The 17879-nt window shown below is 39.4% G+C and overlaps 2 protein-coding genes across 6 annotated transcripts in view; one reads left to right on the top strand and one right to left on the bottom strand.

The window, feature by feature from the left end:
• RALGAPA1 (Ral GTPase activating protein catalytic subunit alpha 1) overlaps nucleotides 1–11212 on the top strand; it is a 269942-nt gene extending 258730 nt beyond the window's left edge. For 4 of the 5 annotated variants that reach the window (XM_066277755.1, XM_066277758.1, XM_066277759.1 and 1 more), the window contains one exon: nucleotides 9892–11212. In XM_066277755.1, coding sequence (XP_066133852.1) covers nucleotides 9892–10040 — 149 coding nt within the window. In that variant the 3' untranslated portion in view covers nucleotides 10041–11212. The remainder of the gene's footprint in view (nucleotides 1–9891) is intronic. The other variant, XM_066277757.1, reaches the window with a different exon arrangement.
• Nucleotides 11213–13189: 1977 nt separating this feature from the next.
• INSM2 (INSM transcriptional repressor 2) lies at nucleotides 13190–14869 on the bottom strand. Its single transcript, XM_066277397.1, has one exon. The coding sequence runs from the start codon at nucleotides 14867–14869 to the stop codon at nucleotides 13190–13192; it is 1680 nt and encodes a 559-aa protein (XP_066133494.1).
• Between the last annotated feature and the right edge of the window lie 3010 nt (nucleotides 14870–17879).

The following is a 17879-nucleotide window of genomic DNA, read 5'->3' as shown; positions in this document are numbered from 1 at the left end:
TTTCTGAGATATTAACTAAAGGATGATACAGCAACCAAGTCAAGGTTCAGCTGGCTTTATTTTGTAATGGACTTCAATATTTTATTTATTTTACAACTTGTTTAACATAAAATTTACAGTTAATCTAAATAGTAATGAAAACGTGAATTTTAATAAACCTTAATACTGTGCTACAAATTCTTTTCAGTTAATTTATTTGGGAGAGGGTGTACAGTGAAGGAGGAAACCTTATTCAATGCAAAACAGCTCAGTTGTGATACAACATGTCTATGAAAACAGCACAGCTATAGAACAGTGTTAATTTTTTTTTTTTTAATAAATTTTTATTAATGGTAATGGGATGACATTAATAAATCAGGGTACATATATTCAAAGAAAACATGTCTAGGTTATTTTGTCATCAAATTATGTTGCAAACCCCTCGCCCAAAGTCAGATTGTCCTCCGTCACCCTCTATCTAGTTCTCTGTGCCCCTCCCCCTCCCGCTAACTCTCCCTCCCTCCCTCCCATGTCCTCCCTCCCCCCCCACCCTTGGTAACCACCACACTCTTGTCCATGTCTCTTAGTCTCATTTTTATGTTCCACCAATGTATGGAATCATGTAGTTCTTGTTTTTTTCTGATTTGCTTATTTCACTCCTTATAATGTTATCAAGATCCCACCATTTTGCTGTAAATGATCTGATGTCATCATTTCTTATGGCTGAGTAGTATTCCATAGTGTATATGTGCCACATCTTCTTTATCCAGTCTTCTATTGAAGGGCTTTTTGGTTGTTTCCATGTCTTGGCCACTGTGAACAGTGCTGCAATGAACATGGGGCTACATGTGTCTTCACGTATCAATGTTTCTGAGGTTTTGGGGTATATACCCAGTAGAGGGATTGCTGGGTCATAAGGTAGTTCTATTTGCAGTTTTTTGAGGAACCACCATACTTTCCTCCATAATGGTTGTACTACTTTACAGTCCCACCAACAGTGAATGAGGGTTCCTTTTTCTCCACAGCCTCTCCAACATTTGCTATTACCCGTCTTGTTGATAATAGCTAATCTAACAGGGGTGAGGTGGTATCTCATTGTAGTTTTGATTTGCATTTCTCTAATAACTAATGAAGCTGAGCATCTTTTCATATATCTGTTGGCCATTTGTATCTCTTCCTGGGAGAAGTGTCTGTTCATGTCCTCTTCCCATTTTTTTATTGGATTGCTTGTTTGTTTGTTGTTGAGTTTTATGAGTTCTTTGTAAATTTTGGATATTAGGCCCTTATCTGAGCTGTCGTTTGAAAATATCAGTTCCCATATAGTTGGCTGTCTGTTTATTTTGATATCAGTTTCTCTTGCTGAGCAAAAACTTTTAATTCTGATGTAGTCCCATTCATTTATCTTTGCCTTCACTTCTCTTGCCATTGGAGTCAAGTTCATAAAATGTTCTTTAAAACCCAGGTCCATGATTTTAGTACCTATGTCTTCTTCTATGTACTTTATTGTTTCAGGTCTTATATTTAGGTCTTTGATCCATTTTGAATTAATTTTAGTACACGGGGACAGGCTGTAGTCGAGTTTCATTCTTTTGCATGTGGCTTTCCAGTTTTCCCAACACCATTTGTTGAAGAGGCTTTCTTTTCTCCATTGTGTGTTGTTGGCCCCTTTATCAAAGATTATTTGACCATATATATGTGGTTTTATTTCTGGGCTTTCTATTCTGTTCCATTGGTCTGAGTGTCTATTTTTCTGCCAATACCATGCTGTTTTAATTATCGTGGCCCTATAATATAGTTTAAAGTCAGGTATTGTAATGCCCCCAGCTTCATTCTTTTTCCTTAGGATTGTTTTGGCTATTCGGGGTTTTTTATAGTTCCATATAAATCTGATGATTTTTTGTTCCATTTCTTTAAAAAATCTCATAGGGATTTTGATGGGAATTGCATTAAATTTGTATATTGCTTTGGGTAATATGGCCATTTTGATTATATTTATTCTTCCTATCCAAGAACAAGGAATATTTTTCCATCTCATTGTATCTTTTTCGATTTCCCTTAACAATGCTTTGTAATTTTCATTATATAGGTCCTTTACCTTCTTTGTTATGTTTATTCCTAGGTATTTTATATTTTTTGTTGCAATCGTGAAGGGGATTATTTTTTTGAGTTCGTTTTCTAATATTTCATTGTTGGCATATAGAAAGGCTATGGACTTTTGTATGTTAATTTTGTATCCTGCGACCTTACTGTATTGGTTTATTGTTTCTAATAATCTTTTTGTGGAGTCCTTCGGGTTTTCGATGTATAGGATCATATCATCAGCAAAAAGTGATAGCTTTACTTCTTCTTTTCCGATATGGATGCCTTTTATTTCTTTGTCTTGTCTGATTGCTCTGGCCAGAACTTCTAGCACCACGTTGAATAAGAGTGGAGAGAGTGGACAACCCTGTCTTAGAACAGTGTTAATTTTTAAAAATGGTCTTTCCCTTTAGGAATCATTAGAAACGCTCTAATTTTTTTTTTTTTTTTTTTTTTTTTTTTTTTTTGTATTTTTCTGAAGCTGGAAACGGGGAGAGACAGTCAGACAGACTCCCGCATGCCCCCGACCGACTGGGATCCACCTGGCATGCCCACCAGGGGGCGATGCTCTTCCCCTTCCGGGGTGTCGCTCTGTCACTACCAGAGCCACTCTAGCGCCTGGGGCAGAGGCCAAGGAGCCATCCCCAGCCCCCGGGCCATCTTTGCTCCAATGGAGCCTCGCTGCAGGAGGGGAAGAGAGAGACAGAGAGGAAGGAGAGGGGGAGGGGTGGAGAAGCAGATGAGCGCTTCTCCTGTGTACCCTTGCCGGGAATCGAACCCGGGACTTCTGCACGCCAGTCCGACGCTCTACCACTGAGCCAACTGGCCAGGGCCAGAAACACTCTAATTTTTAAGAGGGTGTTTTACCTGTAAATAACTTGGTCCCGTATTACCAAGTAATTGTGTGTGTGTGTGTGTGTGTGTATATGTGTGTGTGTATTTGCTGACTTTTGTAGTTATTAAAGATAGAAATTTTTAGCAGTGTAGTTCAACACAATATAAAAATGAAATAATTACTTCTATAGTAACAAAAAACATCTTGTCTGAAGAATTTGTCTTTTACAATCATCTCAAATTTTGATTTTCCTCCTAAACCACCCTAGACATATAGAACTCCCTTTAAAGTTGTAATTCAAAGTGGGAGAGAGAAGACATGAAATAAACCATATAATAGCAATATGGACCAGACTTACAGTTTACAAAAATTGCATAATAGTGTGAAGATCTTTTTGGTTAAATTTTACATTTAACATATGATAAAATTTTCCAGCTTGAGGAAATGGATTCATAACTGCAAGTGAAAATCAACTTTAATATCCTATGCATACTCCATGTATATGAAATAATACTAATCAATGCTAATGTAATAATTTGAAATTAAGTTTTAAAGTAATGCCAATATGATAATCATATAAAGAATATAATCTTTCTAAACAATCCTATAATATAATTCTGTTCAATGGAATAGTGTGGAAAATATATTTTTTAAGTTGACTTAACTTGATTTAAGATTCTCTAAAGCCTACTTTCTGGTTAACAGTGATGTACCAACTGTGCTGACACTGAAACCCAAAGGAGGGTTTGTTTTAGATACTTTTTAGTGTTATTTCAGTAGATACAAAAACATTTTTGGTGTATTAAAGCAGACCCATAAATTTCATAACTGTATTTTCTCAAAATGGGCTCTGTCTGTGGCAGTAGACTCATACTTAAGGGAAATTATTTTTATCCCTAAGGTCATTGAAGGGAGATATGAAAGATCAACAGTGTGACATCACGATAACGACATTAGAACATTATTAGATTGTTCTTGTCCCTTATTTTAAAAAAATGCAAGAAAATAAATCCCTTTATCTTTGTCAGGCATGTGTATGGAAAATATCAAAAGTTTTAGTGATCTTTTTTAACTTTTTTTATATTCATGAACACCTGTCCCTCTGACTCCGAATTTTAAAATGAAATGTGAACCATGTTATAGCAATGGCACTAATTAAAAAAGAAAAAGAAAACAGGTAGGGACTGGGTTAGGAGAGTAGAGGGATTGAGCAAAAAAGGATTTAAAAAGAGAAAGAGAGAAAAACTCACCCTAGCCAGATAGCTCGTTTGGTTAATCAACCTTTTTATAAAAACCACCCACTTAGCACCGTCCCAAAGTGCAGAGGTTGCCAGTTCAATCCCCAGTCAGGGCACATAGGAGAGACAGATTGATATTCCTGTGTTTCTTTCTCCCTCCCTCTCTCTCTCTCTTTCTCTCTCTCTCTGCCTTTCTCGCTAAAATCAATAATAAATCATTCTTTTTAAAAGAGAAAGAGATAGAGAAACTCATGGACATAGACAGCAGTGTGGTGATTACCAGGGGAGAAATGTGGGTGGAGGGAGGGCGTAGGCAGAGTAAGTGGTGAGGAACAAAGACTTGACTTGGTGGTGCGGGTGGCGAACACACAGTAGTACAGTGGCAGAGAGATGTGCTGTAGAACTGGGCACCTGACACCTGTGTAACTATGTTAACCAGTGTCACCCCAATAAATTCAATTTTAAAAAAAAGAATTAAAAAATTAAATTAAATTACTCCTCTTATTGGCTATTTTACATTGGTAGTTCAAAAATCTAGATATTTTTTCCTAATAGCACATAACCTTTTCAAATCAAGTCTTTATTTTAATAAAAGAAATTATAGAATACCAACAAGAAACAGGATTGTTGTTGAAAATGCACAATAAATATTCTTTTTCAGTTTCAACATTAAAAATACCCATTTTTCCAGTGTTTTCTTTAATATCATCAACCATAGTTATTTTTAATGTTTATTATATGTTATATCTAGAATTACCTCTAATATTCTGTTACTTTAGTTGAGCTAGTAGATAACTTCCCTTGGATTTGTTTTTCTGCAAGCAGTTAGAAATTTTAGTACTTTAAAAATTAAAGGATTGATTGGTGTTTGACTGTACATATGCATATATAGACACACACATAAATATACATACATCTGTACCTGCATACAACTGTATAATTACCTGTAAGAAAATTTATAGGTCCCTACTAAAATAAACTAGTAATAAGATTCAACTGTTTCTATGCCATCAAAATAATTTAGTGTAGATAGGAGTGATTATGAAGACCTAGCGTAGCACCTAAGCTTCCTTCATTTAACCTGTCCCACTGCTTCACAGAGTCTGTATTGCCACGGGGAAGTGGGATCGCTTGTGATGGTCAGATCCATCTCTGAATCTTTGGATGGAATGAATCATCAAAATTTAGCTATTATTGCTATAGGTATCCTTTTTAGCTCAGTGTTCTTCTTTAAAGGCTGTTTTAAACTTTCCAGGCTCTGAAGTGATCTGAAAGAATATATTTTACATCCTCAGAAGATAGTTATTTTATCAATAACTAAATATTTTATATAAGTCCTAAATAATATTTATAAATGTCAACAGGAAAATAGGTTTTCTTCAACATATAACATAAGCTACAAATTTGTTTCCTATGTTTTCAAAAACAGATTCCTAGTCATATTTACTTATTACTCAGTTAACCTGAAATTATAAGCAGCCAGAAGTATTGTATTTTCACCGGTATTTTGAACTTGAAAATTTGGCTTCGGTGTTCTTGATCAAGAGTCAAATAATATCAATCTTAAATAAAGTCCATTAACCTTTTGTGACAGTAATTACTAGACTCTTTGAATTTGACATACTGTAAAGCAGTGTTTCCACACAGCATTCATTCAGAGTAAAATTTTTATTATGATAATAGTAAAATAATAATTGAGCAATTACTGAGTTCTAGGCACTGTGTTATGTACTGTACATGCATTCTCTCATTTACTCTTCATGGCCATTCTAGGATATTAAAAAAAAAAAAAAAAAAAGCTTGCCCAGAGTCAACTGGTACTTAATAAAGCCAGAGTCTAACTTCAGAGTCCATGATCTCAACTATTATAATTACCCATTTTGTCTAAATATTTTCAACCCCTTCTTGCTGTTGAAAGAGAGAAGGTAGAAATTGCCCAATACCATGTCATAATTAGAAGTTATTAAAAGATTTTTATTTTGAAAGTTCCAGTTTTCCATCATTAAAGTATCTTTTATATATATATATAGTTTTAAGTTTGCCATGGAGAAGTAAGGGCTTTAGAATCAGACTGATCTGGATTAAATCCTAGTTCCTCTATTTATTATCTATATGATCTCAAATTATTCTATCTTAAACCCAGTTTTTCCATTTTTTTTCAGGAGATAAGCTTAGACTGATGTGTTCTACATCTGCAATAATGGTCATTCTTGAATATCTTAATATGAAACCACTTGTTTGCCTGTATTTCTATGCTATTTTACTTTAAATTGTGTTATTTCCTTTATAACATTCACTGGTGCATCCATACTAATCCTAATCACTTATCAACTCCTGTTAACAACATTAAAGCAGTAAGGTTATTTGGGTAATCTACATCCTTTAAATATAAAGTTATAGTTATCAAGAAAAAAGTAGATAAATTCTTTCATTTCCCAAAAACTAAAGTTGCTGGTATGTTGTATACTCTACATTTCAACAATTATATTTTGTAAGTCATCATTTTCTTCAAAAATATTTTTATTTCTATTCTGTCTTTTCTAATCCTCATCTATTCTGATTCAGAGTCTATTAACTTCACTTTTACTTGTTTGGTAGCTTTATTATAGATCTGCATTTAATGTGTACCTGCACTGTGCCAGGATCTTTGCATATATAATCATACATCCCTCACAACTTTACAAAATAACTTGTATTGTCTCCATTTTACAATAAGAAAACTTTCTCAAGTCAGTTTGCATAAGATCTAACAGCTGGTAACATGACAAATTTGGCATTTAACCTAGGTCTGTCCAACCTATGCTCATGCTTTCTAACACATCACATTGCCTCTTAGTATTAATTGGAATTGCTTTTAAAGTCACAATACTTTTAATGCTATATTTACCCTATAACTTTAGCAGTTTTAAACTGGTCATACATGTCAGCAAGCAATACAAATAAGTCCACAATAAATAATTCATTGTGGTTCCTTTTATATCTGTATAGATCTCCAAAGTAATTTTCATTATGTTATTTGTAATAATAGTTCATTGTAATATATGCACAATATATTAATTTATTATACCATCAAGATATAGACACAGCCTGTGTGATTACTATGCCAGTGTTTGTAATAGATATGGTATGCATAAACATAGGAATCCCTAGATACTTTTTAAGCTTTATACTTGAGATTATATTAATAATAGACATAGATTAACATTCTTTATGACTCAGGCGATATAAATCAGTACTAAGGCAGAATAGGATATGAAGTGAAGTTATAGCTATCACTGTATTCTTGACATCTAAAGTTGAGATCTATACACTCTAAATTATTTATACAGTTTAGATATGCTGAGTATATAGCATAAATATATATTTGCCAAAGCCTGAGGAAATACTTATAGCCATATAACACACACACTAAAAAGCCTGATCTGACTCTCAGATTAAAGGGAGGATTTCTCTCTGAAGGCCATATGGGAATTCCTATTTTTGAGGAAAATATTCTTTGAATTTGACATACTGTAAAGCAATGTTTTCCAATAAAATTCTCCCTGATAGTAAAAAATGTTCTGTATCTGCACTGAGAAGCCAAATTTTTATTTTTATTTAATTTTAATATAATATGTCAGCTGTAGCTAACATGTTGGGCAGTATAGTTCTAGAGATTTTATGACTGAGTGATTAGGGTGATATGCCACTGGTACAGTGAACACTTTGAAAGGTAAGATGTTTGTAGCATTTCTCATAGACTTTTTTTTCCTTTTCTTTTTTCCTGTTTCAACTTGTTTTGTTAGTTGGTAAGTATAATATTTGAATTTTCGTTGTGAAACATCATCACCCTAACACATTGCATGACCAATTGTATTTCATGTTAAAAATCTGATTACTTTCTCCTCTGCACCTCGGTTAACTCCTGTAAAATTCTGCAGTGTGTCTCTCATATCTGTTATCTATCTTCTCTTTTGTTTTCTCACTCTGCTCGCTACTCCATTTCTTCATTTACAACAAAGAAAGAAATGCAGTGATAGTTCTCTTCCTCCCAAAACCTCCGCTAGAAAGCATTGGCCATCTCAAGGTAATTAGCCATGGGAAGGCCTGTCAAGATTGGCCGGGAAGAATGTGCATTACCAGAAAAGCATGAGCTACTGCTCTTCGCCTTCCTTCTGCCATCCATCTGCAATGCTTTCCTGAAAGGAGCCATGGATCCATCCATATTCTCTAGGTTGCCCACTGTGGGTCCAGTATCAGCCAGTTCAGATCCTCCGAAGAGGAAAGATAATAGATTTTCTTCTTGTATTTTGAAAGCCAACCTCATTTCAATTAGAAAAGAATGTTAAAGAAGTTACTTTGAAAAGGAGGGCAATTGACCTGGATTATGAGTAATAAATTATTTTTTCTTTGACTATGTATGTTTGATCATAAGTATAATTAGAATGTGTTTGGCCTTAAAAACATTTTCAAGTGCTCTACTGAGACAAATTCTTAATAAAACTGATACATCTCAATAGGACCTGTATCCCTTATTGACTAGTCTTGTTTTTCCTTATAAATATTTATAACTTTAATTTAGGCACAAATGTTTTATTATATGGAAGTGCTAGTGTAATTATTTCTGAGCTTGACGTGTCAGTGAGGTGCTATATTGGCTAACAGATATGCCAGAGGTTTCCCTACTGGGATGTATAAATTTAAGCCTGCAACCTGTATGATGTGTGTTTATCTGTCTGTGACACACATAAAGAAAATTTTCATGTACATAAGACCCAGAAAGTCTAGATTAAAGTGCCTTAAAATATACAGAATTTTTTAATTTTTATTATTCTGTTATGTTTGCTGATTTTCTGTTTTATTTTTTGAGGGGCTTTTATTTTTTAATATAATTTCTTATTTATTTAAAAAAATATTTGAGGACTTAAAAATGTTCAAATTTCTGTAGAGTTAATGTATATTAAAGAATTATAATTGATGGAAATAAAGTACAGAGGTGAAGAACTACTTTGTACATGACAAAGAATTTTATACTTTGAGCTTGCTTTGCTCCTTTTAAATTTTTATTTCTAATTCTACTGGTTACCTGTTTTCTAGGACTGGATAATAAAAGTGCAAAAACTTAAGGGAAAGAAAAGCACTGCTTGCCTCTTCTAAATTAAAACATGTACAGGGGACAATTTGTTTTATACTGACTGTCTTTTTGACTGAATTCACATGTGAATTCTTATCCTCTTCCTTCCCCCACGAATTTTTCATGCTCCTTCTTAAAAGCATATTTTAATATCTAGCATGTATAATGGTCGCCTATAGTGTTGAATTCCTTTTGGAACTGATTGGTACTGTTATTTTCTAGTTTGAGCAGTAAAGGCCCTTTTCTTGGTTAATACCCTCCACCCAAGAGATAGGAACTGGTCCTCCTTACCTGCTTCTTAAGCCCTTCCCTGCATGCTAATGGGGCTTTGGATCCCTGTCCTTTCTGGCCCAAAGATTTTGCTTCCCATTGCTTTTTCTGGGGAGTTCTCTGGTTGGTTCTGGCTCTGAAAATACAGATTGGCACTTTCCAGCTAATATGATGACATGAACCCCCAGGTCATTGGGTTTTAAATAAAATATTAGTACACTGTTGTAACAAGCAAGTTTTGGACTTGCTCATTCCTCTCAACAGCCCTCATTAAAGGTTGGGATCCATTGCTACAGATCAGAAGCAAAAGGTTGTGTTTATGTGAGATGAGAGGCTATGTGACCTGACCTATACTAATGCTCTTGCTTTTTCCACAGGCTCCTACCCAGAGATTCTATCCAGTGAAACTCCCACAGCAACGCAGGTAGACGGGGCTGACCTGGCCTCTCCAATGTCTCCTCGAACTAGCAAAAGCCGTATGTCTGTGAAGCTGCGTCGTTCCTCTGGCTCAGCCAATAAATCCTAAGGAGACAAGCAGCCCAGCAGTGATCAGCAGTAGCCACCTAAGCAAGAACATAGTGTTAACCCTTTCAGGCCCTCATGTTTGCCATAACATGCATGTTCCTTCCTGAACATTTATGTGAAAAACAAAAAAACCCACTAGATTTAAATAATTTGTAACTTAATATTTTATATTTGAGTTGTTTATTCAGTTGGTTTTCCCCCCACACTCCAAACTGTCATATTTGTTTTATTCAACACCCCTTTACATTGCTAGATAAATATGTCTAAGTAGTTTTACTTTTAATTTCATGATTAACTTTGAACCAAAATATAATTGGAAAATAGTCTCGTTATTTTATTTATCATGCCCCATTGCAATTTTATGGGCTCAGTAAATATATAATTTTTTTACAAATGTAAATTTTTAAATTGAAGCATTTGTAAAGTTATAGCAAAAGTTACAAATCTGTTAATACACAGAATGTGTATGGATTATTTATGTTATGAAAATAAAACACTTAAAATAAATGGTCTTTTAGCATCTCAAATTCTAACTGAAATAATTTTAGCATTAACTTTTTCTTCCCAAAGCAATGCCTCATTTCTTGGCTGTGCAGGTGATTCCATGACATATCTAATAACCAGAAAAATCACTGTGCTAAACTTTCATTTGTTTAGCTTCAATATTTTTCTAATGTTTTGCTTTATAAATGGTATCACTGTTAAATGCCATTGTTTGAGATCATGGCCCTTTATTATTGGCTGGTGGATCTATGTTTTTACTTAAGTACCAGAAGGGGGAGACTTGGGAGGGAGGAAAAAAGAAAGAAAATAAAGAAAAAACTTCTGATATAAATTTAAATTATATGTATTCTTTCTTTAAGAATGAATGTGACCCAGGATTCTAAATTAAATCCAATATTTTTAATACTGAACTTGCAAGTGCAAGTTGGTATACATTCCACCCTCCAGAAGTATTTTCCTACAGTAGATAAGCTGCTCATATTTTGTTTTGAACGGGCATCTTTTAAGGAAATGTAGCATGACATCGGTACTAACTGCATGTGTAAATACATCACACCAACAAATGACAAAATATAAATTATGTATCATCATTCATGTAGTATCTACAAATTTGTAACAGTGAAAAAATATATATGATATTTAGTAATACAATAAAAATATTATCACTTATGTTCAGGAGTTTTTATTTTCTATATTTGTCTTTTATATTTTTTCAGATTTAATAATGAGGGTGGTATGACTAATGGAGAGATGTGAAGCATAAACCTAGGTTATCTTAATCCTGAAAAATGGATTTGAATTCTCAGGATGCATCCCTAACTTATTTCTCAGGGATCCTACCACAGTTGTTAAAAATGCAGGAAGTTTCACACCTTCATAAAGGCTGGCGAGAAAGGTAACCCAGTGTGCTTGGTTAAAACATCAGTTTATCTCAGCCTCATGCTTCTTTGATTTTTAAATACACTTTGCTTTATAGTATACATTCAGAAACAAAACTTTCTAAAACTGGTTTCTAAAACCAGTGCGCTTAAGTTTTTATCTTGTTGTAAATAAGAAAAAATTCCAATTAAATGATGCAGAAAATAAACTAAAATACCTATGAAAAAAGGTAAATAAATGGCCCTGGGAAAATATTAAACAATATAGTTTCCCACAACCAAGTTGAAGAATTACAAAGAGGAAAATCAAGTGCTTACACTTTACTGTAGTTTTTTTTTAAATGAACTGCTAATGGATTGATGATATATAACAATGGAGTGAAATAGCTACACAAAATATCAAATTGAAATAGCAAAGTTGATTAGCATAGTTAACTTTTCATCCTCAGATAACACTATTCACTAGCTTTAAAAATATTTTAAATATATTCTCTGTTGGCATTTTGGGGTGGTAAAGTGTCCCTAGATTTAAAGACTAGTGCATCTTCTTTGCCTTTTGGAGCTCTGTATGTGTGGCCATCATTTAAAGGAAATTTTCCCATTGCATTTCCTATTACATTTCTTTCCAAAATATAATTTCGCCTTTCTGTATTCTAAGTGGGTCACTAAGATTCTAAAGTAGGATACTGGCTTTGGGAAGATAAGATGTGGCTTTGAAAAATTGGCTGTGTTTAATGGGATTCTTAAGACAAACACAGAACACAACAAAGCACCAACTATGTACATTTATTTGGTGGTAAGCATCTTACAAGTACGGGCTATCTGTCAAGCAATACTCAGCCAGTGTCCCAAACTCTGGCTATTGTTATTCCTTAAGTTAAACATAGGTTAATATATATTATGCAGAATGAGATTTACAACAGAAGCATTAAACAATTTGGATGAAACTGCTAAAACAGTTAAACTTCAGTAAATGAGTTCTATATTTCCAGAAAGCTTTTTCTTTTTAAGGTTTAAAGTATCTCTTCCTGAATACTACACACAAGATAGCTAAAGGTGCGAATCTTGGGGGTATCTCAGCTCCTTCCTGTAAAATAGCACCATCCCTACCTCCAAACACTAACTTGAAAATGAGCTAATACTGAGAAAAGGAAAGCTTACAGAGAAATCCCCACATCCCCCCAAAGCGCAAACATCCTCTTCTATTTCCTGCCTACAGATACAGGTCTTGAATCCACCCCCCCCACCTCAAACCCCCATTAAGTTTGGCACCAATCACAACTTTTAACACAATATATATACAATGCAAGATATCTGAGCCTATTGAGACAGAAACTACATAGGTGCCTGGCAACGAGGAAAAAAGCATTAGTGACTACCATTTTTGGCAGCTAGAATCCTTTGTAGACGTTGTGACATGCACTCATTCACCGCGACTTTCCATAGGAATTACAAGTCATATAGGATTCGTTGGGATCTTCAGAGTTTGGGAGGCGTGGAGGGAATCCTATTTTCGTGGGGAAAGTGCAAAGGATTTAAAGCTGACAGTCCTTTACCGCGAATGTTTATACCCTCCCTACATATACCTGCTCTAGAAAGGGGTTTTACATTTTGCTGTCCGCTCCTATATCGGAACAGTTTCTACTGCGAATTTTAGGAGAGAAAATACAGGGAGGAAACTAATCTTCCACGTCGAAGAGGACCCACAGCAATTCCCATCATCTCTTTCCTCGGGGCCAACCTCGCAATCTCTCCCGTCTCCCAGCCCTCAACAGCCTGGCCGCAAGGGCATCTGCAGCAGCAGTACCTGCCGACTTTCTGAGGGGTGGCACTTATTGATGTGCCGGGTCAGCCCCGGGGAGCTAAAAAAAGTGGATGGGCAGTGCTTGCAAGAGAAAATTTGCTGAGCACTCCCGTCGGATGCCCCACCTAGACTCGGCGCTTCCGGGGGTGCCCCAGCTAAAGCCGGCAGGAGCAGCTCCTCCCGGACAGCGTGCCACAGCCGGTGCTTGTCCCTGATGTCTGCGGACGGGAAGTGCGCCCCGCACAGTGGGCAAGCGAAGGCCAGTGGGGCGCCGCGTTCCGGGCCAAAGCCTGGGGCAAGCCCACGAGCCGAGCCTGCCTCGTGAGTGCCCAGATGTTTGCGCAGATAGGCTTGGCGACGGAACTTTTTATGGCAATACGGGCACACGAAGATCTCGGGTCCCCCGACACCACTGACACTGCCCGGCCCAGGCACCCGGCGCCCCAAAACCCCCTCTGTGTAAGGGACCCGAGGCAGCGGTGTCTCGAGGTGGGCCAACACCTGGAGGCCCTGGGACTGGGTGCTGTCCGCGCGCTGCTCCGCCCCGGAGCTGTCCCTGGGCTGCAGGTGCTGATTTTCAGTCGGCTCGGCCCCGCTGTTCTCCTTCCCTTCCGCCAGAAAAGCAGCAGCAGCCCCGGAATCCCGGGAGGACGAAGCAGGAAGCTTCCCGTCCAACGAAGAGATCATGGTGGTGCTTGCCACTGCGGGACGCGGCTTGTGCCAGCGGCGATGGGAGGCGAGGTTCGCTGGGCAGCTGAAGACCTTGTCGCACTCCGGGCAGCGGTACTCCACACGCACGATGCGGGAGCAGCGATGCTGAGCCAGCGCGAAGGGGTCCGCGTATTGCTCCTTGCAGAGCTGGCAGATGAACTCCCCCAGAGGCGTGCGGCTGCCCCCCAGGCCCCGGGACGGGGCTCCGGGCTCCTCCTCCTTGATCTTCAGGCCTAGGACAGGGGATGTGGTCACTTCGTCAGCGAAGCTCAACTTCCTCATGGCCTTTGGCTTCTTCACTCCTGCGGCCGCGGGTCCAGACACGCAGCCCGGGGGCGCCTTGGCACGGCGCTCGCCGGCAGCGACCCGCTTCAGGCCGTGCAGCGTGGCCGAGAGGGGCGCAGGGTCCGGATGGAGAGCAGGCTCTGGGAACGGTGCCCGGAGCGGCAGCTGGAACTGCTCCCCCGAGGTCGGTGCAGCTGCTGGTGCCACCGAGCAGGAGAAAGCGGCCACGGCAGCGGCACCCCCGGGGAACGACTCGGCGGAGACCGGAGAGCTGAGGCAGCGCTCCAGGAACGCCCGGCGCAGCTCCGCGCCCACCGGCTTCACGGGGCTGGAGCTGGGCCTGGGACCCTCCCTGCCATCTGCCCTCCACTCTGCACCGTCCCGCCCGCCCATCCCCGGGCTCACCCCAGCGGCCCGACAGGGCGACCCCGACAGTGCCCCGGACGCCTCTTCCTCCAGCCCCTTTCCGGGCTCCTCTGGGCTAGGGGCTGCCGCCCGCTCCGCATCCGGCTGGGGGGCCCTGGAAGCCTCCCTGGGGAAGGGCGGCGCCCCCCGGGGCTCCAACGTGGGGACGACTCGCTGGGCTAGGCGCACCCGGTACGCGCCGCCTGTCCGTTTAGTTCGCTTCACCAGGAAGCCTCTCGGCATGGTGGAGTTGGGAGCGTTCAGGGTAAGGAGTACGGGGGGTGCCACTGAGGCCGAGCGCAGGCGAGCGGCGCGGCTGCCCGAGCTTCGTTGCAGCGGTCATGCAGCCGCAGCCTTTATAGCTGAGACGCAGGCCGGGGCACCGGGGCCGCCTTAGGCTGGGCCGGCCAATCAGGAGTGAGAGCGGGCCCGAGGGCGGGGAGCCGGCCGAGCCCAGCCGCGAGGGTCAGCGGAGCACGCCCTGCCCGCCGCCCCCTGCCTGCCGCCCCCGACCCCGCGCCGCCCAGTCGCAGCGGCTGGCTTGGGGGCTGCCCACGCATCTCCCCCCGCCGCCCCGCCAGGGAAAACTCGGGAAGGGAAGGTCCAGAGTGTGAGGACGCTCCGCACTCCCCACCGCAACCGCCTCCAGGGACCACACGGGGAGCCCTGCTGGGGGGGGGGGGGCACCTGTAAGACCTCGCCCTCGGGGCTCTCCGCCCTTGATGCCCTCCTTGCGGGCCTGGACCCTGCCGCCCCCGCCCGCGTGCGTTGGATCCTGATGGAAAAGCCCCCGCTTTGCGGAGCAGAGCTGAGAAGAAGGGGCAGCGGGTTTCTCGAGTAGACCCGGTGGGTATCAGCCGGGGAACGATTAATGTCCTTTGCCAGTATTGAGCTGATGAGAAACTGCGACCCAGCGGCAGGGCTGCTAAATCCACCGCCCTGTTCCTACACTTGACCGTGGGAGCACGTCTGCCATCCAGTATCGATCCAGACTGCGCGCGCGTCTGTGATACTATGAGAATTCATCTGGGAAGAAGAGCTCTCAGGGCAGGAAACCGTGCGTGCTGGCAAGCCTCTGGAGCTCAGGACGCCAGCAGATTTCTGGGCCCTGGTCCTCAGGGCTTATAAATGCCCCCTCCCTAATGGGAATAGGAGTGGGGAGGGGAAAGTAGAAGCTAATTTTCCACTGTCCTCAGATAAAGTGGTTTTTCGGTGCACACCCTCCACTACTACCCAGAGACATGACTTAGTGCTTAACTGGCCTGTTTAGCATGCAGTAGATCTGGTGAGAAATACCGGTGGAATCAGGATTATGCCTGCTTCTGCTTATATAACTAATACTTTGCAAAAGGTGTGCTGTAGACCAAAATCAGTAGATTTTCATCCAGCACTCAGTAATGTGCCCAAGACTGTTTTAAGCACTAGAAGATACTTGAAAGTTTGTACTACTGGCTGAACTATGAAATAATTAAAAATATATGACAGGTATATAATAAAATCCCCAAATCCATAATGTAAATATCGGTACAAAGTGAGAATAAAAAGCGGAAAGGACCATGTGTTCAAGTCTCCTTACAAAACCAAATTGGAGAAACAGACTGAGCAATGTTTTTAAAATAGAACATAGCCTAACAGATCTAGTCATCAATAACACATACTGTCTTCCTTCTAGTGAACGAAATGTTTTTACAGGGAGAGCACTATTTTTAAGCAGATTTGAAAGTAATTATATATTTGTTCATCATTGAGTATATTTTAGGCACTCTACTTAAGTAATCTCTAATCTTTGCACACATGTGCACAAAAAAACGTTATATTATTACTCTACTTGTTTGGCGAAGGGTTTGAGCCAAAGACAATTTAAATAACTGTTAAGAGTCACCAGGAGCCCAGATTCAAACCGAGTTTGAGCTAATTCAAAATATCACTCTTTCTACATCAGTGGCTTCAAACAATTATTTTCTGATCACATTTCACAATAAGAAATTTATTTTACAGTACCCACATAACTGAAACAAAAGATTCACAAAATAATGTGCTTAACTAGGTGCAATGCATTCTTGATTATTTAATTGAATTCTATTTTCTTTTTTAAAATGCTGATTATAGCAAACAAATTGATTTTATAAAGTACTAATAATCAGGACCCACAGTTTGAAAAACACCATAATTAAGGTATTATCTATTAAATAGCATGAAATCATATAAAATTAAGTAAATAATTCTGACACTTTATAGTCAAAATTAATTTTCTGAATTACTACTTAAACTAGCATTTGCAGTTCTAGGTATATATACAAAAGAATTGAAGTCAGGGACTAAAATGCATACTCGTACACCAATGTCCACTGCAACATTATTCACAATAGCCCAAAGCTGGGAGGAAAGCCCATAGTCCATTACAGAAAAATGTATAAACAAAATATGGTATATACAAATGACAAAATATTAGTCATAAAAAAAGGATGAAATGCTGATACTTACAACATGGATGAATCTTGCAAAAATTATGCTAAGCGAAGTGATCCAGACACAAGATAAAAATCATAAGATTTCACATATATGTAATATCAAGGCTAGTCAAATTCACAGAGATAGAAGTAGATTATTGGCTATCAGGAACTGAGGGAACAGGAATTTAATGGTTAAAGTGAGGGAGAGACAATTTGTTTTTAAATGGCATGAGGCAAAATATCTTTAGCTACACTTTCTGCCAGAGAGAAAAAGGGAAGTGCAGATACGTGAGCCTCTTCCTCTCAGTTCTTCCCCTTTTAAACAACTGAGAATGTGTATTTGTTTCTAAAAAAAAAATGATGAAAACTTATGAAGTCAAATTACCAGTTATGGTGTGGAATACGTAATGAAGTGATTGGCATAGAACTGATATGCAAGGAAGACTTTTTGAACGAATGTTACTAGTTATTAGGTGGAGAGCAAATGTGTTTAGCCATGCCATCTTCCATCTGTACATCTATTCAACCCCTCATCAAATAATTGTGTATTCTCTCTGTGGTAGTTCAGACATACAGTATTGAAAGAGTAAACTACCTTCTGCTATTTTCAGGAAAATGAATTCATGTAGGAGAGAGCCTGGATTGCCTGCAGTTATTTTTATTCCTGATCACCATTTTATAGAAAATTCCCCCCAAATCTCTGGTCAATCCAAAGGTCATCCATACAACTCAGGTTGCTGACGGGTTTGCTTTGTTGCTATCCTTCTGCCAGCTCAGCTTCATCCTGTGTGACCACCCGC

Source organism: Saccopteryx bilineata, chromosome 4 (assembly GCF_036850765.1).
Source record: "Saccopteryx bilineata isolate mSacBil1 chromosome 4, mSacBil1_pri_phased_curated, whole genome shotgun sequence".
Classification (NCBI taxonomy): Eukaryota; Metazoa; Chordata; class Mammalia; order Chiroptera; family Emballonuridae; genus Saccopteryx; species Saccopteryx bilineata.
The sequence above is the reverse complement of the archived record's forward strand: the minus strand, read 5'-3'. Positions and strand labels throughout refer to the sequence as shown.